At 38.3% G+C, this 26196-nt stretch overlaps 1 protein-coding gene across 6 annotated transcripts in view; it reads left to right on the top strand.

Moving 5' to 3' along the window:
• The first annotated feature begins 1673 nt into the window (after positions 1-1673).
• Positions 1674-26196, top strand: part of CLEC16A (C-type lectin domain containing 16A) — a 76334-nt gene continuing 51811 nt past the window's right edge. For 4 of the 6 annotated variants that reach the window (XM_040590308.1, XM_040590306.1, XM_040590309.1 and 1 more), the window contains exons 1-11: positions 1674-1893; positions 9185-9313; positions 10670-10803; positions 11538-11686; positions 12345-12450; positions 13987-13992; positions 14326-14449; positions 15326-15500; positions 17030-17083; positions 19372-19485; positions 24761-24989. In XM_040590308.1, coding sequence (XP_040446242.1) covers positions 1814-1893; positions 9185-9313; positions 10670-10803; positions 11538-11686; positions 12345-12450; positions 13987-13992; positions 14326-14449; positions 15326-15500; positions 17030-17083; positions 19372-19485; positions 24761-24989 — 1300 coding nt within the window. In that variant the 5' untranslated portion in view covers positions 1674-1813. The remainder of the gene's footprint in view (positions 1894-9184; positions 9314-10669; positions 10804-11537; positions 11687-12344; positions 12451-13986; positions 13993-14325; positions 14450-15325; positions 15501-17029; positions 17084-19371; positions 19486-24760; positions 24990-26196) is intronic. The other 2 variants (XM_040590312.1, XM_040590307.1) reach the window with 1 other exon arrangement.

Below are 26196 nucleotides of genomic sequence, written 5' to 3'. Positions count from 1 at the left end.
CTCTAAGAATTGTGGGCAGGGGTCTTCGGACGTGGGCAGGGGTCTTTGGGAGGAAGGCTGTAGGTCTTCCTCATGGTGTACTTTTCACCTTTTGTCTGGTATGTGATAATCTTGCCAGTTTGCAGTGTTCTTATCGGTCTGAGCTAATTTATGTCCTTGTCGACCATCTGTTTCTTCCGCTTGTTTCTTTTAATTGCTCCCTCTAGATAACTTATAAGCAGGCCCCTTGTTAGAGAAAGTTAAAGAAAGAGAAACAGACTCCTTCGTTGATCAGTTATTTCATTAATTATTTCTTTCAGACTATGGTTACATGACCTAATTACTATACCTACATTTTTGAGTAAATATAAGTTCTTAGCCTTGGTACAGGGTTGTACAGAGCAGCTTTTGTTGTGCAACTTAATTCCATTAGAATATATTTATTATATTCATTATACTTTAACTACAAGGCTTATTCTATCCTAAAGTGAATTCATTCAATATCACCCTCCTGCCTGCCTCTTGCTCGCCTCGCTCCCCACCCCTGCCGCCGCCGCGCCGGTTATGGCAGCCGGCATCCCCTGCCCGCCCGACCCGGGCGGGAGGCCACCGGGGCACCCTGCCGTGCCTGCCCCCCGCCGGCCCCGCAGAGGCCCAGGGGCTCGGGGCAGGCCCCGGGAGTCGTTGCTGTTCCCGGTGCTGGACAAGGGCCCCTGAAGCGGCTGTGCCGGCGTCGGTGGGGGCGTCTTTGCTGGCCGAGGTTCCACCTGTGTCAAAAAATAATCAAAAGCTTGATTATAAACGGAGGTGTGGTGGGTGGGAAGGAGGCGACACTAGCAAACTCTTCAACTTCTTTTTTTTTTAATCCAGTTAAAGAAAAAAAAAAAAAAAAGTAACACTAGGTGAGGACAAGTCATGAATGGTCTGGTTCTCGCTGTTCTGCCCTAAGTTAGTTTTTTAAGCTGATTCAAAAGTGAATGTGCAATCCTTTTTGGAAAAATGCTTGGCAAGGGTCACTGCACTTGCAGCGCCGTGTTGGTAGCCCTGCACCAACCCGCCACAGCTGCTCCGGCTTGAGTTGCCGGTGAGCAAGGAACGTCAGGGGTCAAGTGTTACCTCAAACTAGCGTGTATCGGGGAGGTATACGTACACATGGAAAGGCTGTTTTTTGTTTAGTCTAAATTTAAGTCTTTCATATTCTTCTAACTGAACAGTTCTCTTATGACCTGACCAGGCCTAACTCGCGATTGCCAAAGACAAGGCTGGAGCAAATTCAGCACAGGCTTGAGCCGAGCCCTGCGGCCCGAGGAGGGGCCGTGGCGCTGGCGGAGGGACGAGCTCGCCCGACGGGGCCGCCTCGTTTGCTCTGAGGAAAAACTGCCGACGCGCCGCCCAACGCGCTTCTCCTGTCCTGTGGAAATCAGGACAAGAAAGGAGAGAACTCCGGGGACTCTCCCGCTTTCTCGCAAGTGGCAGGCGGGTGGCGGGCCGCGGCGCTGCCGGTGCCCTCTTAGCCGGGACTGCCGCAGAAAGCGCGGCGGTCGCGCGCCAAGGCGGGAACCTGACGGGCTCGCAGGCGCGAGCCCGAGTGAGGGGCGGAGGCCCCGCCCCCCCGGTGCCCACTGGGAGCTGCAGTCCGCGGGGCGGGGCGCGTGGCCTCGCTTCCCAGCGTGCCCCGCCCGCGCCTGCGCGTCGTCGCCTATGTGCGCCGGTCACCGCCGCCACTGGGGCTAGTGCTCGCTCTCCGTCCGCCCGGGCGCCGCTCGCCCGCCCTTCCCCGTGGGGCCATGAAGCCCTAGAGCCCCGGGGGCCGCAGCAACCGTCCGCCGCCAGTATGTTCGGCCGCTCCCGCAGCTGGGTGGGCGGCGGTCACGGGAAGGCCGCCCGCAGCATCCACTCCTTGGATCACCTCAAGTAAGCGCGGGGCCGGCCGCGCGCTCGGGGCGGCTGTGAGGAGAGAGGTGGGGGGAGCCGTGCCGCGGCCCGCTCTCCCGGGCTGTGAGGGGGCTCGGGCTCGGGGCCGGCGCGGCGGGCCGGGGGCGGACTCCGGTAGTCGGTAGGCGTCTGCGGAGCTGCTCGGGGCAGGGTTTCCCCGGGCGAGGGCTGCGGAGCGGAGCCGGGCGGCTCGCAGGCGTCCCGGGGGCGAGGAGCGGCGGACAGCGCTGCCAGCCCCTGGGTCTCCGGCCGGAGCAGCACCGGCGGCGCGGCGCGCTCTGCTCCTCCTCATGGAAACCTGCCCCTTCGTCCCAGCACGTCTTCAGGGCAGACGCAGTTTCGCTATGGTGTGTCACACGGCTGCGACGCGTTTGTTTGATTTTTAACAATGTCACAGACTCATTCGGTGGATTAGAGCGTATGAGGTGATAAATACAAGAAATACCACATTCCTTTTGAGGGAGAACTCGGTTTCCTGGTAGCGGATGAGATGGGGAAGCGCGGAGCCTGGTCCCAGCCTGTAACAACATAGACCTTTTGAGGGTGGGTGTGTGTGGCAGGGGGGTGGATCTTAGTAGTCACCAGTGATTCATGGTAGTCAGCATGGTGGTTCTGCAGGTTCAGGAGATGTTCCCTGCTTAAAGGGCTCAGCAGCTGGTGCTAAAGTAAAGCCATTGAGCTTGAGGATTATAATGTTAGTCTCCAGAGTCTGATATCCTTGTGCTACTGCTGACTGAGGAAGGTGGAATAGTTTTTTCTAGCTCTGCCACTAGGGAGTTGGAAGATTGGCAAGAGATTAAACAATTTTAAATTCACTGTTCCATTTTAAACATTGTGCTGTTGTGAGGAAAAATGAGATCCACTCTTACTGCTGAACAAGAAAAGGAGGTCATTAAGAGGGGAAGCATTTTCTAAATGAAATAGCTATGAATACATAGCTTATTGAGAAGTAAGTGGCTGGTCATTTTCAGTGATTAGTCCCATTACAAAGAGGACATGAATGGGGTCTGACAGTAATGAGTAGGATGTGCTGTCGAAGATTTGGACCTTGCAGTTACTTTATCAAGATGACTTATGGATTCTGGTCCTTGTCTCTAAACTGGAAAAATGTTCAAAACCAGCAAGATAATTGAAATGCATTACTTCTAAGCAAAGACAGGGAAATCAAGTCTGCAAATACAAAACTGACAAGGCAGTAGCACTTCAGAAAGTAATTTTGAAAGCATGGTAGGGCAGACTAGTACATCAACATGACCTGGCATTGCAGGGCAAGGGGGGAAAGTCACGCTCAGATATAAACTTAGGAATGTTCTATTTAATGTACAAGGGGTAGTCATTGGGTACCACTACTCAGCACTAGTGGAGCTTTACATCTATCTGGTTTTGATATTACCCTTGAAGATAAGAATGCTGATGCATGATGAAATTTGAAGAAATTGAGTTTAAGTGTAGAAAAAAATAGGCTAGCGAAAGGGAGACTTTAGGATGTTAGAATTTTTCAGGCAAGAGAAATGTGATTGTGTGTTCTCTTGGGGCTGTAGAGGGCAGAAAAAGTGATCCCTTTTTTTTGCAAATCAAACAGGGTAATTAGGCTGTAAGTGTTGTGGCTTGCGCTTGACTTCTTACCTGAGGATTGAAGAATATAGTTCTCTACTAAAGTACTGGCTTTGGTTTTTTTGCTTTTTTTGCAGTGTTATTTCTTTAGTTGTAAAATCTAAAATAGAAGCATGCAAAGGACAGCCAAGACCTTTGATCTGTTTAGGTTATGTATATTTTAAGTGTTTGTTAAGCTAGGCGGTATGAATATCAGTTCCTAGCTAGATGTCAACAACAAAGGTAGCTACCTAGTGGTAAATTGAAATTTAGGGCTTTTCTAAGGTAGCCGTTCAAGTGGGTAAAGCAACAGAAGGAAAACCGGCAAAGAACCTCCGTTTCAGGGTCATGAAAGTCAGTCTTGCTAAGCTCACCATCTTGTGAGCTGTCTGCATTCTCATTTTCAACTCCTCAAAACCCCATATTGTGTTCCATGTGAATGCGCTGAGTAGAACACACCAGTCTTGCTATTAAAGGTTAGCTTAGCCTATAAAAGGTATAATATGTTACAAGAGATAGCCTGGGCTATCCTTACGGAAATATTTTTAACATGCATAATGTAGAGTTTAGTCTAAATTTTAAGCAATATACCTGTTTAGTAGTACTGAGAAAGTTACTGCTTTTTGTCAGTAAATGTTGGATCTGGAACTCCCTTTCCCATCAGCTTTAATGCAGTTTGCTTGAGGCTGGCTTTTGAAATTTTACTATTCGGTCTTTGTGCAAACATGCCATAGAATGGATTGGCTAAAGGAAGATTGTGAGGCTGTTTGTATTAAGTGTTTTGATACAGTCTCTTGGTCTAGTGAAAACAGTTACAATTTAATCCAGCTTTCCCACGCCTTGCTGAATTACAGTCTAGAGAGGCTATGAAACAGTACTATGCATTACAGGAGTGCTTCTGACCATAATTTTTCCAATAACTTGGTATTTTTGTGCCCTTTGGTTAGTAATCGAGGGAATGTCAATAACTTCCTAAGTGGAGAAAGCCTAAATATTCTGGAAACGGGAACATTGTTAGTGATTGCTTGTGAAAACAGGCTGAAATGGTGCATTCATCTTTACATGGGGTTGTGTCTGAAATGAGCACAATCCACTTCTTAAAGGTGGAACCCAGCAGTTTAAAATGAGAACTTTTTTCCCTTCCTTTATGTGGTCCTCTGTTCTGTTTATTATATGCTTCTAGTTCTAGAAGAAAATACATCAAGGTGCTGTTTTAGGCAACAGTCTGTCTCACTACACAGACTTGGAGTTGGTGGTACTTCAGAAGCTGCGTGGTGTTTTCTTTCTCTTGTGGTCTACCTTTGCATGTCATGCCAGGTGTTCTTGTGTGGGTCAGGGTTTCTTACAGTTCTTCCCAGCCACTGACTGTGATAGTCACTGTACTCTGCTTCTGCAGCTCTTCGCCTTAGGAGCTGTGGCCTATGGTGAAGTATATATAAAAAAGCTTTTCATATTGCCCAGCTGAGGATAGTGTAACCTTGGCAGATATGTGGTCATGTCTCCTTGAGAGCATAACTGTATCTTCTTTCCCTGTCTGTCTACAAATTTTGACTTTGCATTGGAATGAAGAGAAATTATGTAATTTCCCCCAGTATTTAAGTGGTGATAACCATTTCTGAAGAGTTCATCTGGTAGTGTCTCTGGTGTTCCTGCTGAATTGAAAGGCTTTGGAACTTAAGCTTAGTGTCTTTGTTTCTAGATGCAAATTTTTTCCTGCTTTTCTAAGGGGTATTTTACATAGCCCTGTCATTACCCTGAAGTCTATTTCCCATTGTTGCTTCTACACTTGGTATTTTAATTGCAAACTGATTGCACAAAAAGGTTTTATATCATTGGAGCTGAGTGCTGAACATTTCTCGTGACTTCATTAAATGCAGTGTCCGTAAACACGTATGGCTGAAGGCTTGTTTCACAGCTGATTCATTTCCTGAAGTACTGTCCATGCTATACATCGAGCTTCCTCTACAAGAGCAACATGTGATTACATAGTTACAGACAGCATGAAGAAGCAGGTTCATTATTAAGTCTGGGGTGTTAAAATTTGAGTGCTTGTCTTCCTCAACTCTTACCTGTTTTAGTGTATTTTTTTAAAATAGTAAGTAGGAAAGTCATTAATACATACTTTCTGTATTAATGAGTTATTATGTTATCCCTTTAAGCATGATTTCTTACAAGGAAAATGTTCAGAATTTTGTTTTGTTAAGTTGCTGGTAAAATCTTCCACTGATTTTGATGGTATTGGGTGCTTTGATGCTTCCTGCATCATGGATTTTGGTTAGGTTTTTGCTTGTTTGAACCCTGTCTTCAGATACAGAGAGACAGAGATGACAAAACCTTCTTCTTTGAGGATTTAGCATTTTGGAGCATGAACTAGACCTCTTTGTAATCAGCAAATAGAGACAAGCTTTAAGGATTTATGTGAATATAAAAATACTGGTTTTGTGTGATACCTTATATTCTCATGATACATTACATTGCATGTCTGGTAAAAGAAACAAGTACATGTATGCTTTCTCATTAATTTTCAAATAATTAGATGAAGGACTGTCTTGAAAGTGAAGGCCTGATTTTTCTCCAAGTGCATCAGTGTGTTAGCAAATCAAAGAACTTTGCAGTAATGTTGATATTAAATGAATTAATTTAGAGTTCATGTATTGTTGACTATTAAATGTTAGGAGCGCTACAGGTGCAAAAGCAAAAATGTTCTATAGGCTCCCAAAGGAGGTAATAGCACTTCCCACTGCTTCCCATTCCCAGAGTTCTGCAATTGGAGTAAACTTCATTCCCAGGTTTGTGTAATGTAATTTATTAATGAGAAATATATGTTCACAGATGCAGTAATTTATATGTGACTTCAAATAAATAGGCTAAAATATCTGAAGTAATGTAATATTAATTATTCTTAACTCTCTCAGGAAAAATACTTACTATACAGATTGCTGTGGAATGAACTGTTCCGATTTAATTGCCTTCTGTCTTCAGGTGTTCACTGTTCCATTAACTGATGCATGCTCAGAGCAGTGACTTGGTTTTTGCTCTGTCTTTTGACTCACTGTCCTGATAATACAAATAGTGCCATAATGGGGAGATTTTGCAGGGCTTGAGTGCCATGTGCTGTTTTAGAAAGCCCTGGGAATTCTCATAGGTGGTCAGACTTAAACTCTAAGACCTTCACTGTGAGCCATCACACTGTCAGTTTCCATAGAAGGAATTTTGAACTGTGATCCTCAGATTAGTTGAAGAGGATTTGCAGGTGCTTGTTTACGTGCTATTTAAAGGAATTCTGTTATGGTATGGCACATGACCAGGCAGTTATGACTGTAGGAGATAGCTATGAATCAACTTTTCTAGAGTGGTTTCAATCTGAGCAGTTTCTTTGCTGGATTTGCAAAATTAGTGTTGGTTTATGAAGGGAAAAAACAGTGTGAAGAGGGAGAGTATTTTTTACTGAAGAGTATGAAAAGCCAATGTTTTTCCCCCTCCTAGCCATGTCTTCCCTTTTTTCTTCCTCTTTCCTCTGCTGTCTGGTAGGTTAACCTTAATACGATGTAGGCTTTATCACATTGCTGGTTTTGGGTGGGGATGGAGGGAAGAGAGCATGTGGTATGTTAAGTCTGTTAAAACTGTGAACTTCTGAGGGTTGTTTACCTCTCAGTGTTCTTGTGCACTACTCAACATAGACAAATCGGTACCTGATCATTAAGCAATATGAAGATCAACAAGGATATAGCATTTTCCCATAATGGCATAATAAACTTCTCTGAAATAGCTTATGCTTCCTGTGTGGGTTATGAGGATGGACTGTGTCTTGCAACAAGTCTTGTGAAGCTCTGGCCAACAGAGTGGCAGTTCCGTGGTTGAAGGTTTCCCTAAACCAGATTTTGCAAACTTTAAGTAAGCTGCAAAGATAATCAAACTTTTTTTTTTAATTCAAGCATGAAAAAGATTCTGAAAGTAGGTGATATCTTTTGTCTTGTTACATCTGATAACTACTTGGTACAGCCTGATACTGTGTTCAGTTACATGGCATTTTAGTCTCCAGCATAGTGTTTGCCTTGCGCAGTGATTCGTTTTCTTAGTGTAGATAAAATTGATGGGAATACTGTTTTTTGAAATGTGATTTCAAGTATGGTTTTGACCTAAACTTCTGAAACTTGCCTTAAACCTGATGCTCCAAAATTATGTTTTAGAATGCACAGTGTTTCCTGGAATCCTACAGTAGCTTGGCAAAATTGTTATTTTTATCTTTTACATGATAACTGCTTGAGGTCTTTGGGTCTGTTGTTTCTTGAACTTCTAAACTCCTGCATCATACTGTACTAATAAGATTCCTAAAATTTCAACCTGAATCACTGCACAGACTTTCCTGGAATCCATAACAATAACGATAGGCTGCCCCAGAGTTGGGGCATGCAGGCTGTTTTCCCAAAAATAGGTCATGTGAGTTTTGATTAACTCCACTTTTCATGGCAAGGTAAATAGTACAGAAAAATGTGTGTTCCATCCCAAACACTTGTTGGTATGTTGCCCAGATATTCCTGAATGCTCAGGTGTTACTCAGGGTTTTCAATAGATTGCAGTATAGCAATATGTGATCTATGTTCAGTCATCTGAACTCTTGCAGTTTTAAAATGTCAGGAAATTTCTGATTATATTTTTTTATTCAACTACTTGCATAATTATGCAACTTTCTTACATCCATCCTTTTTATTACTATATAAAATAAAAAAAACCCAACAAACAACCAACCAACAAACAACAACCAAAAAAACCCCAACAAACTAGAGGGAGAAAACCTCGTGATTCTTGTGCTTGTATTAGAATTTGCCACACATGCGCCCCCCCCCCCCCCCCCTTTTTTTTTAACTAGGACAAAGGGAAGTAATCTTTGATGTAACATCTTATTTTGGGAAAGAAAAAAAAATGCTTCCTTGACTGAGTAAAATTCTGAGACTTACAGTCCAAGCCTTTCAAATTTTATCTAGCTTCCTGTCTACCTGGCACCAGTCTAATAAAGACATGCATTTTTTTACACTTCACTACAGCCTTAAACGTTTGCCCTTTGAGATGGTAAAGCTGGCATTTGCCACAGTTCCAATCAGTATTTCTATGCTGGAAGGGCCAGGAAACTTGATGATTAAGCTTTGCCAATTTGAATAGTCTTTGATAGTCCTGATTGTTAACCAGCTAATTAACATGAGTCTGTAAAGGGTCTCTGCAGACAAGAGAAGGGATCTAACTTTTCTAGTTAAATCTGCATATGCCTTTTTCCAGAATTGCTGTCCCGTGTCAGCTGCTGCATGCTTAACTGCTGCTTGTATTTCTCCTTTTTCTTGCTCATCACTCCTTTGACTTTAACATACTTGCAAAGAAATTCAGTGGGTTGCCATAAGAAGCACCATGGGACAAGTGTGACATAGTTTCTAGTCCTGTGCTAACATATGCATAAGCATTTGTAACTCACCTGGCTAGTTATGGATTTTTCATTTGTCACATTCTGTTTAACAATTACTTTTCTTTCTGCATCAATATTAAAAGGAAATATTAGGGTTTTTTAATTGTACAATGATTAGACATAGTGTGTGCATCTACTTTAAGTTACAGTGACTAAAGTCAAAGGTGGCAGATGTGAAAGTGGCAGGATAGCATACTACTTGTAATTATTTTTTTCTTTTAGGTACATGTATCATGTTTTGACTAAAAATACAACAGTAACAGATCACAACCGCAACCTGCTGGTAGAGACTATTCGTTCTATAACAGAGATCCTTATATGGGGGGATCAGAATGACAGCTCAGTATTTGAGTAAGTACTTCTAAGAAATTTTGACTCTGGTTTTGTTTTTGAAGAATGGTTAGAGTTGCATGAGATCTAGTGCAGAAGGTTAACTGTTCCAAGACTGAATTTCATTAATATAGGTGTGAAGCTATGTCCTGTAGTAAATGGGTAAGCAGGACCATATATTCTTGCCATACAAAAAACCCAGATATTGTTGCTTTTAAGTGTTCCAAGTCCAGAGCCCCCGCTTTCACTCTTTCATGTACTGCTTTTGTTTGACTCTTAAATCTTTGACATAAATACAAAATCTAACCTATTTTAGGGCCCAGATTTACTCAGTACATCTATTAATACCATATGACTTTAATTTGTTAACTTCAATTTATATAAGATACTACAAGTAGTATCTTATTCCAGCTATGATATTTAGAGTTTTTGTTCAGATGTTATTTTAATCCTCATAAAATAGCGTGATAGAAAAACTAACTTCAAAACCAATATTCACAGTTGCAAATCTGACTGTGTTAAAGCTCTTTCCTTGGCTGTTCGCTTTGACACTTGTTCTTTTATACATGCCATTTATGTTTGAGATAAGTAAAACAAAGGTGTTTGGTGTTTTTAATTACTTATTTAGTGAGTGTTTGGTTTTATTTTAAAACACTATTTCAATATGATTAGGTTGTGATGTGGACTAAGAAGATTAACTTGCTCTGATTATTCTTGTCTATACTGTAACTCCATCACATTTCTCACTGTCTTCTCTGCTTGGGACCGTTTTAGGAATGAGGAGTCTTTTCTGCAGTTAATGGAAAAAAAATGTCCATAGCTTTGTATTTATGATGTCCTGGTAGGAAAGAGTCCACACTGTTTTCTTTAAATTGCATGCATTTCTGGTTTAAAGACACGGCAAGCGTTCACTTATGTTTGATTGGTACAATAAGCCATTAAATGCTTGCTTCTGCTGTGGAGAAAAAAAATTAAGTGGGTCTAAAATAAGGTCTACAGTGTTGAAGATAAAAAGTGTTAGCTTAAAAGGGGCAAGTGAACAAAACATAACCCTCATTTAGAGGCTCTTGCCTTCAAAATTATGATTGCAAGGTAGGGAAGCTGCCTGATAAATCAAATATACTACAAATAAAAAAGGCCCTGACTTCTTGATACCCTATTTCTGTGTAATTTGAATATTTAAGCACCCTTTATTAGTACTTAAGGTTTTTGGAAGATACTCTTCTGTTACACAGATATAACTTCGCTAAGTAACTCTTCATAAATGTAAAATGTAGTTTGTCAGACTTGCCTGGAATCATCCCTGATCCTAGCAAAATTATGTTCATGTTGAAAGCAGGAAGTGAATTAATGACATCTCTATTTTTTTTATTTCAGTTTTTTCTTGGAGAAGAATATGTTTGTTTTCTTCTTGAACATCTTGCGTCAGAAGTCTGGTCGTTACGTGTGTGTACAGCTTCTACAGACCCTGAACATCCTTTTTGAGAACATCAGTCATGAAACGTCATTGTGTAAGGACACACTTTCAAGATTTGGTTGAATTCCCTTTCATTTAATGAAATTTAGTCCTAGTGTCCCTTCACAGAAGAACTATATGAATCCCTAACAATCTTTTTAATTGAACGCTACTAAAAATGCAGTGTAGTTTGACTCCAAAATACCTTTTAATTTTCAGTAGTACAAAAGTAGTTTTTTGATACTACTCAAACAATTACTTAGCATATTTCAAGGGATTCTTTAAGTCAGCATATCAGCTGTGGTCTGAAATGTTCCCCTTGATGCTGCAGGTTATATGGTGAAACTGTTGTATAATTTATACTGAAACTGTTCTGACATCATTGGGGCTGGCATTCAGCCACTTGTGTTTACTTCCAAGTTTTTAGAAACATATAAAGAGGACAGAGAATTTATTAAAGTACTCTACAACTATATTGAATGAAAGTTGTACACAAACCTTTGAGTGTTACGACTTTGGGAGGAAAAGAGAGTTAAGTCTTATTAGCTGCAAAGCCTACATAAATTGAGGAAGGTGAAGTATATTTTTGGTTTCCTTTTTCTTGAGAGGAAAGGCCTTTGTAGGGGAAAATTTCCTTATTACTGTGTGAAGCCATTGCTTGAATTGTTTGGCTAAAAATTGGGATCTTCAACATCAGGTAGTTTGTTGCTGGCCGGTACTTTACATACAGCTGGGTAGCATAATGGGTTTTTTCTTTCTATTAACCTGTGTAATGTCTTTATTTTTCAGACTACCTGCTCTCTAATAATTATGTAAATTCTATTATTGTCCACAAATTTGACTTTTCCGATGAGGAAATCATGGCATATTACATATCATTTTTGAAAACCCTTTCCCTGAAGCTCAACAATCATACTGTACATTTCTTTTATAATGAGGTAAGTGAAGAGTTGCAGTATAATGCTAAGAGGACTTTAATTAGAAATTGATAGTAATGTGGCACATATTCTAAACAGTCTCTTGTCTCAGCATGTCCTGAATTTTTTTTTATAACTTTAATATCTGTGATTGAGAATTCATTTGTGGGGAGCACTGTAAAAGCATGATAAAGAATAGGTCTTTGTCCTTGTACAACTATAATAAAATCAAAATCTGGAAGTTAGTATTGGACTGTTTCCGTAGCTCTGAAGTCTACTTCCGTGAGAATCAATCTTGTTTATGCTTTGTTTTCTAATGCTTTTATAAACAGGATATTTTCTGTTGCACCACTTGGTTCTAAAATACTTAGTCAAAGTCTAAGAAGCTTGAGTAATCAAAGGCCAAAGGCGAAATGCTTTTTTCCGTGCTCCATTCCACGTTTTGCCAGAAGAGGGCATTAAAGCACTGAATATGGGCAGAGTTAACATGGAAAGCTCAGACACTTAAAGCAATTTATTTTAATGCAGAGCTACAAATACAGTTGAGTGTTCATTGTCAAATCGGAAGGTAAAAATATCAGCATAATACACGGAAAACATTTTTCATACAGAATCCCTACAAATGCCCTGTACATATTTTTTCGTTAATTCATAAATTCTTTCTCTTCTTTTGTTACAGCACACTAATGACTTTGCTTTGTACACTGAAGCTATTAAATTTTTTAACCACCCAGAAAGCATGGTCAGGATTGCTGTTAGAACTATAACTTTAAATGTCTACAAAGGTATGCTTTTTCTATATTAAAAAAGGCATGTGTGAAAAGTGTGTGTTTCATTTAATTTAATTTTCAGTTATTTACATTTGAGGGTTTTCTGTCTGGTTTATGAGATTGAAAAGCTTAGCATATTGACGTGCTTCAGGTACACCTTTTTGTTTTTATGAAATGGAACCCCAAACTTACAGTATGTACTTGGAAATACACAGATTAAATTGGTTTAAAAAACCCAAAAGAATATCAAGCATACACAAGGACCTTTAGCTTCCTTTCCAGCAGAGATCAGAATGTGACTGTATTTAAAAAACAAACAAAAAACCCCAACCCCCAAAACAAAGTGCTTTAAGAATATCAAGTATTTTTTACTTATGAACTTGAGCTTTATAATGTATGAAGCAGTAACCTTGCTGGCTGCATCACTTCCTTTTGGATTTGAAGTGCACTAGAATATGCCTGTAGAGTTTCTAGGTGCTGCAGTCACTCTAGTCTGAAGAAAAGCTAGACCATTCCCAGAGGTGCCCAGTGAACACCAGGAGGCTGCAGTTGCAAATTCCTGTACTGGACATTCCAGTAGGACATAAGGAAAAAAAGTCAAAAACTCCACTGTGAGACTAGTTAAGTGTTGCAACAGGTTTGCCAGAGAAACTGAGGATTCTGTATTGTTTGAGATCTTCAAAACTTAAAAGGCCCTTTAGCAACCTGGTTGAACTTTGAAGTTAATGCTGCTTTGAGAATGGGTTTGGATTAGGCAATGTCCTAAAGTTGCTTCCCTCTAAAATTTTATTGGGGTGTGTAAAATCTGTAATAGGCTGAAAATATCAGTGATCTCTGTAGAAAAATTCGCATGTATTCAGAACTTCTACCTCTGAAATCAGCATGCTGTAAGGTAGTATGTATTATGGAATATGTTCATTCAGGGCTTCTTATTCTTTAATCCATTTTAAATTAAATTACATTTTGGATTTACAAAATTTTCTGTCTATCAGGAGTAGTAGTGATTTGATGAGAGTCTTTATTGTAGAATATGAGAGCTTTTTTAAAACAATGAACAATTGGTGCTGCAAATAACTGGATAGCCTGCATAGCAGATAGGTTCTTTATAGTATTGACTGCAAGGGGCAAAATTGTGTTAAGCAATGGACACTTGGTACTTCAAAGTTTTCTACTTCAAAGAGCTGTAAACCCAAGTGTGTGCTCACAAAAAGAGCAAAGTGCAGGCTCCATACCCTATTTGCTATATATTTACGTAACTAAGTGGTTTTATGGTTCAAAAAAATGTACAGAATTTTCATTGAATGTTGTAGTGATACAAAGGTTAGAGTTGAGAAAACACAGCTCGGATGTTGAGGTTTCATAATTTTCTGACTATCCATTTGCATATATTCTGATCTAACACCTACCCTGTATCTTTTAGTTTAGATGCTTTGTGCTTTAGCTTTTTAAACCCTTTTGGAGGATGTCGCTATCCCAGTTCCTAATCCTGTTAACTGTTGTCTGTTTCTTTTGCCCTTCCTTCACTGATGATTCCTGTGTTCCTTAATGCAGTGTCATGTAAGTGTAACTAGCTTGACTTTCAGCATTACCGCTTTATTCTTATGCTTTTTCCTCTTCCTTTTAATAAAGACTGTGCTAAAAAACTTTCTGCATTCCACTAGATTTACCTTCAGATCTATGTAAATATATCAATATTAGGCTCGTTTGAGCCAATTAAGAGTTGATGTGATGTTTTTGTAGATGTCCATTTCATGCATAAGATCATGTCAGGTATATACTGGTATGAAAAGCTAGCATGTAATAAAAACTCAGGTGTTACTTTATTGTATTTCTTAAACATTAATTTAAAAAAATTGCAACTGATTTTTCTTTTTAATAATTTCTCTTCAGTGGACAACCAACCTATGCTGCATTACATTAGAGATAAAACTGCTGTCCCTTATTTCTCCAACCTCGTTTGGTTTATTGGAAGCCACGTGATAGAACTGGATAACTGTGTGCAGACTGATGAAGAGTAAGCTTTAACAAATGCTGGGTATTGAATGGAAATGTTTTTCTCATATGTTGGAACTTCCCTTATTTTGTCTGTAGTAGTGCAGTTAAGTTAATTTCTGAATATGTTCCCTTGTAGTCAGTTCAAGCTTTGAATTAATAGTGACTAGTGCTGTGTACCCTGTCTGTGCTAATATCCATACAATTAGTGTTCAGCAGCATGCTTTTCCATCTTTGTTTCAGTTCTGCTAAATTTAGCAGATAGCCAGAAGACACAAAAGGTATTCAATGCTTTTCAAACTTACTAACTTGGTCTTTTTCATGTTCCTTTTCTGTGTATCATCTCAGTAGAACAGCTTTCTGAAAAGATTGTAGGAAAAAAAATTAAATTGGGAAGATGAACTTTTTTTAGTATGTGAACTGTCAGACCTGAAATTCCTGTGTAATATTCTACTATCAACTCCAGAAACATTCTGTTGATTTCAGGTTATTCTTGGTTTGCCTTCCTACCCCCACCTTAGAATGGGCAGCTGTTTCTTCCTTTCTTAAAGTGAAGATGTAGATGTTAAATACAACATAGATTTTTTCTTTTCTTTTTTGAAACAAATCTTAACATTTTTTTATGTCTTGTGAAAAGAGTTTGGCAGTGGAAAGTGAACTTTCATAAAAACATTGCATCTGAAAGCTTGGGGGAAAAACTGGTATGTGCATCCTCAAACACATATAAGCCTGAAGATTGTTTGCTAGCTGCATTTGTTGACTTTAATGAAAACATCTTGTTTAGTCATTTGATCTGCACAAGGGGATCTATGGAAGGGATATGCATTAATTCTTTTCTGAAGTTTTTAAGATTTTGACAAATGATTGTATCTGAGACTTCTTTTGCTTTCTTTTTCAGGCACAGAAATAGGGGCAAACTGAGTGACCTGGTAGCAGAACATCTTGATCATTTACATTACCTTAATGATATCCTTATCATTAATTGTGAATTTTTAAATGATGTGCTAACAGACCACCTACTTAATAGGCTCTTTCTTCCCCTCTATGTGTATTCATTAGTAAATCAAGATAAGGTAAGCTAATGCCTGTAAACAAATAAGTCTTAAAAGTGTTACTTGCTTTCCGTATGCATAATAATTAGTTCAGCAGGTGTATTCTGTAGTAGGGTTAATAGTGTAGATACCTATGTTTGTGTCTTTTACATGAAATGGTTTAAGGTGACTGTAGGGGAAGTACCCTGGGACTGAAATTAAGGGCAGAATAGATGATAAAACTTTATTCACAAAACAAACACTGGTTTGGATGATGTGGTTGTTAAATGCTAATGATAGTGGAGACAAGAAGAGCTGCAAATTTGGAACAGGGTTTAAATTTCTGTGGCACCGGGAAATTTGAGGTGTGTGATTTCTTTTCCTGATATGGTAACCTGTTCCCTGGCAAAAGCAGATTATAATACCTTTTCCCATTATATGTGCAAATTTTCCATGGTGTAAAAATCCACTCCACGCAGAAGATACTAACTTTTGGTTTTGATACGCGATTCTTCGATTTGCCAATAAGCTGCGTTTCAATGTCATATAGTTGAATTTTTTCTTAAAGCATAGCCTTTAAATTTAGTGAAAAGCTTATTTTTAATGAAACAGAAATTCTTTTAAAGCCTGTGTGGGTTCCTGTATTCACAAAAAATTATTTCTGTTTATCCATTCCCCCCTCCGATCTTCTGTAATGGTGTTTGTTCTTAAGATACACAATGCTTTGTGAATTTCAACATAATTTCATTAACCAGAGGTCAGGTTAATTAATTCAGTATATTGTATGTGCACTAAGGATTGATTGAATGATAAACATCATCTTGTCTTGCCATTAAAATAGGGTGAAGCAGACTTCCAGACTTGTATTTCAGCTATTGTAACTCTTTCCATTCATGCATTACCAAAATCTGCTTGTCCTCCTATTTTCAGGCAGATGTGTCTATTATCATGAGGTCAGAGATACTTGCAGTCATAAAATTAGGCTGTTCTTACCTCTTGAGATAATTAATTTACGTGGTTATGGTTTTTAAAGTATCACCAATTTATTTTTAGAAACATTTTCATTACTACTGGCATATAAACTTATAACTTGAGCACAACAGTGCTACTTCAAATATTTTTGTCCAGTGTGATGTACCTGATTAGAGAAGTGTCTACTGACCATGTTTTTATTATGTGGGTGATATTTCATTGTTTCTGAATAGCTGTTTAGAGTTGATTTTAATGAACGTTAACTGAGAAGTACTTTTTGAAGGAACAGTAGCGTAGTGAAAACCAACATACTTCCCAGATACTCATCTGTTTAAATTTAAGTTACCAAAGTGACTATGAAAGATAATAATCATTAGCTATTTTTTAAGCATATAGAGTAAGGGATATGCTTATTCGGAGAGTCGTCATTTGAAATAGCTTACAAAAGAATGTTAAAGAGCGTGCTGCTTTCTGAACATTTTGTAGTAGAATGTGGAACAATACAATATTAAGAGTTTTGTTTTTAATAAAATATTAAATGATAAGTGCTTTAACATTGTATAAATAAATCGGCATTTTTCATAACATTTTTTCCATAGGGTGGAGAGCGTCCAAAAATAAGCCTCCAAGTTTCTCTCTATCTTCTTTCTCAAGTAAGTATTTTAAGTATTTTGTCCTACTTCAGAATATCTTTTGCAGTGCCAAATAGCTTCTTAGTTGAATTAATATTCTTTTGAGGATCCCATAGCACAGGGTAGCCTTTGGAGCATTCAGTGGTTATGTATGCCACCTGACAAGTGGTACATAGTAGAGCCATGCAACATACTAGGACAGAATTTAGTAAAATTGCAGGCGAAATTTAGACAGATACCGTATTGCACTTTGAATCTGCCTAAGCTCTGGAAGATTCCAGGCTGCACTTTCCCTCTCTGAGAAATGTTATCATGGGTTTTTTTTGATGTATTTTTTTTAAACAAACAAAATCCACCCAAACCTCAAACTTCCTCACAATTTGAATTTCATTATGCTTATACCTGAAATCTGTAATAAAGTACTTGTTGTTTTCACGTTCTTACTAGTCCCACCTCCTTTTCTTTTTGGAACTTATTTTCAAATGAAGAAATTGCTGTCAATTTTTTTTGTATTTGTAGAGAAAAATGGTGTATTCTCCCTGTAGTCTTCAGTGCATGGCTATGAGAGTAATTTTCTTAAATTGCATTCTCTGAAAATAGTTTTGACTTGTATTCATAGCATTTATACTTCTTTTTTTCTTTGAACTTACCATTTTACATTAATTTCATTATGGTGTGGTCCATAATTTCATTTTTTTTTAAGAACTTCTCTGAAAAATGTGATTTTTCAGGATAATACAATAACACATCACCACAGTTTTTTAAGTTTAAATTATTTACCACAGATAAAACCTTGGGAGCAATATTTTCTTGTAACTAAAGGGATCGGCATCATAGGATTGTGTATGTTAACCTCTTTTCACATCTTCTTTCAGCAGAAGTATTGGCTAGGTATCACAAATGCTTTGCATCTGTGTTTTTTATTGCTTTTAGTAAAGAAAATGGAACTTTTTTCCTAACCATAAAGTATTGGGAACAAATTTGTGTATCAGAATGGTATGTGATGTGGGAAGTCAAACTAATTTTTCTGTCACTGGCAGAAATTTATCTTTTTAACCTACAGTTTATCTTTGTTGAGTAGGATCTGAAAAAGTGTACACTGAGTATCCTGAGTAACCTTCTTAACTATTTCTGTTACTGACAGCAGGCATACACTTTAGGCATTACTCATATATTAGAGACAAGTGTTTGAGAGGCTCGTACTAGCAAAGTGAACATGTAACGCACATATACTAAAATATGCCTGTGTATAGTTGAGCTACACTTTATGAATTAGAAGAAGCTTGAGTGATTTGTGAGGTAGTTCAAAGTAATTTTGGAGCGTGTTGTGACTTTCCAAACTTTTACATACATCACCACCACAAGCTAATAATCACTTTACTTTTGAAGTGGTTCTCACTTTGATCAGAAAACGTGGAGATCATATTTAGCTAAATATTGTCAGAACAATTATTAGGCTTACTGAATTAGAAATTATTTAGGGATTTCTCAGCTAGAACTACTGTTTAGGGATACAGCTTTGATATTCCTGTGACAATAATGGATATAAGCTGACATAAGGCTATTGTGGCTGGACCTGAGCTGGTTCTGTCCAGAAACCAACTGTTTGCTGGCCCAAGCTTGTAAACCTTGCCTTAAAATAGAGTAGTTAGTGTAAACAGTGAATTCTGCTAAAGCACTGAAGGGCTTCTGGATAAGTGCTTTAACATTACAGGCGATGTGGCCCCTATTCCTGTGTTATGTAGCCACTTTGTAGCTAGACCATAATTCTTTGCAATTGCATAGCCAGAAAAGCTGCTTCTGATCCAGTTCAGCCTATTGCATGACATTTACTTGTGAATCACTGCTAAGTAATTGGGCACACAACACAGAACTTAATGGAGTCCTGCTAGTCAAGGTCAGTGGATGTTGTGTACCATGATCAGTTTGTGTAGATTCTCAAAAAAGCAATTTTCTGGAGCAATTTTATTTTGGGTTCCTTGCTAGAATATCACACAGCTTTTTCCTCATCTGCTTTGAAATAAGAGAATTTATGTTTCTCAGAAGGAGAGAAGAGCATGAAGAATTATTAAAACTAGGTAGCTTAAAATGTAGAGAAAGGTCAGATACCTATGGAGAAGATTATAGTCTCTTGTGGTTTGAAGTAGATTTCATGAACTATCAGTGTTACCAGTTGTACTTTACTGTATATGTAAACTTAAGATACCAGTTTAGCAAGGTCAAAAAAGCATGTTCAGTGACTGAAATTGTGAAACTGTATGTGTTCTGTAATATGTGTCTGATATTTTTTTCCATCTTTCTTTTAATAGGTTTTTCTAATTATACATTATGCCCCTTTGGTGAACTCATTGGCTGAGGTTATACTTAATGGTGACCTGTCAGTGTTTTCTTCTAAAGTTGAGCAAGATATACAGAAAAACTCAGTAAGTGGCCAAATATCTTTGATATTTTTTTTAGAGGCAAAGAAAGTACCTGGTTTTGTTTTTCAAGTATCTGGAAACTGTAAGATAAAAGGTGATTGTGTTTAGGAGAGAAGAGCAGCTATAGGCGATTTCATCTTATATTGCTGGATGCGATAGCAAAAAAAATGCTCCATGCAACTTACATTCTTGTCAAAGTTGCAATATTTTTCTGCACACATGTATATTTCATATAGTGGCATAAGAATGTGTAGGGTGCAAATCAGAATACTTGCTTCTGTGGAGGTCAGACAGTGCAAAGACTTCCATTGTTTTAATGGGACACTTTTTTAATCCAGTCTTCTGTGTTAAGTTTTTGTTACCAGCTCTTTGGTAGTGAAATCGAAATGAGTGATCACAACTTTGCTTTGAAATTATTCCTTTGTGCAATTTCTAGCAGAAATGAGAGACTTAGAAAAAATACCTGGGGTAAATCCTTTGGATATAGAAGGAAACAAAGATTTTCATCTGAATATTCCCGATGTTCTAGCAGTAAAGCTGATCATCTCTGAAAGTGTGCATCAGTGTGCGTAAGAGAACATAGACCAGCCACAAATAGATGGTCGTTCACCCTTGTACCTTCAGATTTAATCCCGTGTAGATGTTGGTAGATGTTGTTGTTAGTGTTTTTCTAAGTGTCATGTATATGATTTTTTTTTTTTCCTCTGGGTTTCACAGTTTGTGAAATGCTTGCTTGTTACTTTTTAAAAGCCTAATTGGTGTTGGTTATAAGAAGTGGGTATGACTTTACTTTGGTGAAGAGGCTTCTGACTGTAGTACTTCTGTCTAAAGATTGAACATGTCTCCTAATGTCTGACTGGTCAGCAAAGAGTGACTGAATATTTAATTTATAACAAGCGGTAGATTGGTTCTTGTGCACCTTATTTCCCAGCAGTTGCCATAGCTCTGAGAGTTTCAAGGGGGAGATACGCTTCTACTCTTCTGTGATACAAGTCAGCTTTTCCAGATTTTTTCCTACAGTGCAGTGGAGTCTGTTTGGGCTAATCTTAGCCAGTAGCTTTTGGGTTCTGTTATTTTGTACTGTTGACCTTGATGCTCAGAATCTAAGCTTTTTTAGGAAAAAAGAGTGGAATATTAGAGCTGACTGAATACTTTTAAGATAAAGCCATCACTTGTATTAGCAAATGTCTGACATTCTGCTAGCTGTGTACTAAGTGTCGTGTGTGCTACTTGTGCAGAAGCAGCTTTGTTACTAGGAAATTTGTGGTGAGAGGGTGCGGCACCACTTGTTGGGTGGGATTTTTCTTTTCCTGTCATCGTTACTGTACAGAGTTGCAAAATATAGCATATGTTTGTGTGCTTGTTAGGAATTTTAGGGGTTTCCTATAAACTTAGGTTCATCTATTCTCTGATGTTTCTAATAATATTTAGGTTGCTGCTTCTCACTGGTCTTAAATGTGTCCCATGGCATGTAAACTCTCAGTTCTGTCATACCTGAACAGGTAATAAATAGGAGGGGTGTTAGCTTTCTGGGAAGACGCTGGGTGAAACTGCTAGAGGTGGAGCTTTGTTACAGGGAGAGCAGAGTGGTAGTGGTTTTTATGGATGAAGAAAAAACTTCCATGGGAGAAACCTTAGTTTTTCCGTAAATTCAACTATATTCTTCAAGGAAACTTTGGAGGGGAAAGCCGGTACTGTCAGAAAGCCTACTGGTGGAAACTGGTTACTTGCAGAAAGAGCGGGGAGTAATCTTCAGCAAAGACCTCCGTGCTTTACTTCCAGTGAGGGGAGCTGTCAGTGAGCTGCTCTCCATTGATGAGTATGAAAAACTACTTGCATATATTGCATGGTGTTTTCTACTGATACACAATTCAATGCAGTGAGACTAGTCAGCCATAGATATGGAGGCACAGACAAATTAAGTAAAGGTGAGACAGTTCCCTATTGGCCTGTGGTAGGACTTCTTAGAGCAGAAAGTTGATTTATGAGCATTGTTAGCCATTTGAGGGGCTGTTCTTTGGACTGTAAGGTGTATCAGGACCATTGCAAAGTTGTTACTGTGGTATATTCTGTTGCAAAGAAATTACTAACATCTGTTGAATAATGGAAGCTATTTCAGAAGCTACTTCAGGCTTGCTTGTTTTGAAGTCAGTAGAGAAAAGTGATGAGCAACGTAATATACTTTTTGGCTGAGTTTAGAATTGTGTTTGTTCTTAAGTCAGACCCAGATTTATCTTTCTCTACTTCCTTTCTGTTATAATTTCCCATGTTAATCATTCTGATACTCTCCTAAACTGCTGCTTTTGTGGATATCTCCATGTGTTATGGTGAGCTGCAGTTATCTCTGAACCCCTACTCTATACCTAACACTGCTTATCTCTTGTAACTGAGATGTCTTGATACATTTAAATTGACATGTAACTGTCATTTTCCAACATGTAGTTTGTAAAACCAGAAGTAAGCAGAACGTCATGTCTATATTCATTTTCCTAGTAAGATGAAGTGGAATGAGGCGTAGAGAGTATGGACTGAGATTACCAGAAGCAGGGTCGTGTGTCCTCATGATAGGAGACTAAATGAGTAAAGAATACCTAACAAAAATGCCGAGAAGGGTTGTGGTTGCTGTGTATAAGAGCAACATATCCAGAGTTATTTAGGGCAATAGAGCAATGGTAATTGTCACGATAGGAACAAATGCTACTTTCTACTGGAAATCAATTTGTGGAAAAAATCAGCAATGGATCTTACTGCTGACAGCATATGAATTGGCAATAACCTGTCTATGGAGATCTGCTGAGCATCATAGGGCAGTAATTATTGCCCAGCCTCGAGTCCACAGGTTCTCCACCTTGAAGTATAGCAAATTAAGATACACTTGTCTTTCCATGTTTTCCCTGTATTTCAATTTTTAGGTGGCTTCAGAAGAAATGCTAATTTCTGATGATGAGTTGAATATGTGTAGCCAATATGTATTTAAACTTGTTAGCAGCCATCACACTAAGGTTTACCTTACTTCCTGTGAGATCTGTTTTCCTGCATAATTCGGATGTGGGCCAGTTCTACCTATTTCATGTTTCTCTTGGTTTCTTGTTTAACCTACTTTCTCCTTCCCGTAAAAGCTGTTACTGGTACTGCCTTACTTTACCAGCACACGTTGCACAAGATAAACCATAATTGAAAATAGGGTTGAAAGACACTTTAAAAGCATAAAATAGCAGTATCTCAAACTCTATAATCAATTTAGATAAACCACATACTACGTAAATTAATTTTGTCTGATTTTAGAATGTTTTAAGTGTATAACATTGTTATATGTAGCAGAAGAGTATATATATGTTGACTTTTTTCTCAGCATTATTTCTTGAGATGGACCAGATGATGGTTATGAGCACACTGCTGTCTACTGGTCTCTTCTGTTATTTTGCTGATAAGGCTAGCAGCATATTAGAAATGCAAGGATGTTAAGTACATGCATTCTTCATAAAGGAAGCAGCTACAGGGTTCTAGGAAGTTATTGTGAGTGAGTGCAGGAAGGGGAGAATGCATTGTGCAGCTGGTTGCTACTTTTCTCTTTTTCCCCTGAAGAATAGGGCTTAATGTGTTCTTCCCTTCTCTTATGACTTTTCTGACCGGAAACCATCAATAAAAGTAATCTGGTTGTAACTCTGAGGTTTTGTAACCTTCCTATGTTGCAGTTTGATCAGACAAAATATATCAGAGAGGTTACTGGGTTGCAAAAGTCTGATAGATTTCACGTTATGGGGTTTTTTAGTATTGTGAAAGATTCCTCCTACTGTATGGTTTATTTCAGTGGCAAGTGTAAGCTGACGTACGCAAGATTTCTATAAAACCTGTTTTAAAAGTCAGAAGATTTAGAGAAATACTTCGGCCTTCTGACTTGTAGAAGGTTTCTTCCCAGATATTTTCCTAATCTGTATAGGTGTTCCTTATTAAGTGACGGGAGGGTTTTTTCCAAACTTTGAGCTCTCTCTGATATGCCCATTTTCAATGCTTACTGTACTTGAGTCACCTAAGGCAAGGAATGGAATCAATTTTGTATTTAGTTGTCTTTTCTCTTGCTTGACCTCAGATTTTTAACCCTTTAGCCAGCATCAGCTAAGTGTGATCAAAGTATTGAAGTCTGAAAGGTAATGAGGTTTCTGTAGCAGTCTTGTTCAGCATAAATGTGTGCTGGCAGGAAACCCCCAGACCATGGTTTCACTTCTCAGTAACAGAGAAGTTTGGCTGATCAATGTTTGTAGCTCTAGGTGAGAGAGAGCATGTACTCTGCTAATCCAGCTGCCATGCCTAACAAGTGAGAAGGGAGCTCAAAGCATCACAGCTCAGAAGCAATCTGCAAAATTGTAGGAAACAAAGTTTTGTTAGACCTGCTAGCTGCAGGACTACTTGTAGTGTCTTGAGTCTTTCTGTAAGAGTACATCATGCTCTGTTGTTAGGATGGCACAGACCCTTGGAAATACTTACTTCCACTGGGAGAAATTTGTCATCTAACTTTATTTTCTTGCTCTATAAATTAATAACCAGGAAAATCAGGTATTGATTGAATACTATTTGCTGCCTTATCCAGAAGCAGTGTTTTGACTTGAAAAATAAACTGATGATAACTTTCAGTAGAACTTTCGGAAGTATATTAAGGTCTGACAAATGAAGTGGTGTTGGTTTTCCAGACTTGGTAAGTTAGTGACTGGAGGCCAAAAAAGGGTTGATTTCAGTGCCATTTGTCCTAAATGATACAAGGACTAGTATGTTGTTGAGGGAAGCTTAAGTTTCAAAAAAATCTCATAGCTTAGAGCATTGTTTTTTGTCCTTGCTATTGCCAAAGACATTTAAAGAGTGTGTTTCATAATTAACATTGCTGTCAATACACGCTTTGGATTTTGCTGCCTTTATCTTTTTTTGCAAAAGGTGTCTTAATTTTGTATCTACTAGTTGTCTCGCCTGTTAAGAAAAGATCAATGAAGGGAAAAAAATTAATAAACTTCTATTGATGAAATGGGTAATTCTGTATGTTCTTGTCTCAAGATGGCATACTTTTCAATGATAGATCTTTAGGATATGCTGCTTTGGAGATAATTGTTCTACTGATGATTTGATACAGCTTGAGGTCTACTTTCTTGTACTTCAAAATGGATTTGAGATTTGTAAGTGGTATGCTAATTTAAATTCTAAACCCCCTCTTTCATATGAACTGAAGTTTCTTTACCAGTTAGCTAAAAATGTCTTGCTGTACCTTAGTGTAAACTTTTCAAATTTGCAGGCAAAGTCAAGTATCAGATGTTTCATAAAACCAACAGAAACACTTGAGAGGTCTCTTGAAATTAACAAACAGAAGGGGAAGAAGAGGGTGCAGAAAAGACCCAACTATAAAAATGTTGGTGAAGAAGATGAAGAGGAGAGAGGATCTGAAGATAACCAAGATGACCTAGATAAGGGTAAAGGTACAGAAGCAAGTTCAAAGGCCATCAGAACAAGCAGTGAAAATGAAGGTGAGTATAACAGCAAATAAACATTATGCTTACAATTTGGATACTTTTATTTACCGTATGGACCTAACTGTGATCTGTTGTGTGACTTGTTCTCTTGTTGCACTAGGTAAACATGGGACTATTAAATTTGTTTCGGTCTTTGACTACTTTTTTCTCATGTTAAATCATTCTGCCAGAACATGTACTTCTAATCTGATTTAAAAACTATGGAAGTGTTTTCATGTCTCCCTGTAGTCTTTGGCCCTCATCACAAATGCATGCCTTGCACCAAGTTGTACATGATTATGGGGCGTTTTATCAGTAGACTTCACAACTTTGTAACTTTCCTTTCTGTATCAAGGCAAATGGTGTAGCCACTTTACCTTTTTAAGATGGTCAGAGGTGTTTTATGCACGTTTCAGTGATAAAATTCAAGCAGCATGCTAAAAGTGACAGTACATAGTAGAAGATGATATTAAATAAGTTAGTTCAAACCTGAAGAAAGCATCTTTAATTTTTAGATTTTTATTGAATTGCACATTTTCAGGATTTTTTATGTAATGCTATACCTTAAATATTACTTTTGTAGGATGAGTGGTCCATCCTAACTGTTTATTTTATTAGTTAGTTTCTGATCTACATCCTTCTAACAGTTACTAGTCTTTAGCTAGTTTGAGAAAAAATCTAGAGTGAATTTTTCTCAATTGAGAATAATTGAAAAAAATGTGGCAGAATTGCAGGCAAGCAATTGAAAACAAGGCCTTTATGATTTGGCAGCCCTCTCCACAAATCGTTGCATTTCAATTTAGGTAAGCAGTTTGTTTGAGAAGGCTTACCTTAAATGGTGTCAAATAACTGATGTATTGTCTACCATGATTTGAAGAAAATATAACATGATTTACTGCTTACACTGGTGCATTTAGTAGTCCTCTTTGTCCAAATTCTTAAGCAAAAGCTATATTTGATCCTAATACTTCTACTTAAAGCCAATAGGTATGAAGCACTCGGGACCAGATATGCTGTTTGCTGTAATTGTAGAGACTTTACACCCTCTATGAAACTTGATGTTTGCTCATGCCCCGATCTCACCAGCATTTTCACAGAGATCTTCTTTTTTTCCTGGAAAGGTTCTGTGTTTTTTCATCCTGTGGTTTGGACAGGAGAGGGATTACTGTTGCTTGTTTATTTGCCAAAATAATCTGTATATTTACATGTATTTTGTATATAT

Source organism: Falco naumanni, chromosome 4 (genome assembly GCF_017639655.2).
Source record: "Falco naumanni isolate bFalNau1 chromosome 4, bFalNau1.pat, whole genome shotgun sequence".
Lineage (NCBI taxonomy): Eukaryota > Metazoa > Chordata > Aves > Falconiformes > Falconidae > Falco > Falco naumanni.
This window is presented reverse-complemented; position numbering and strand designations above follow the sequence as displayed.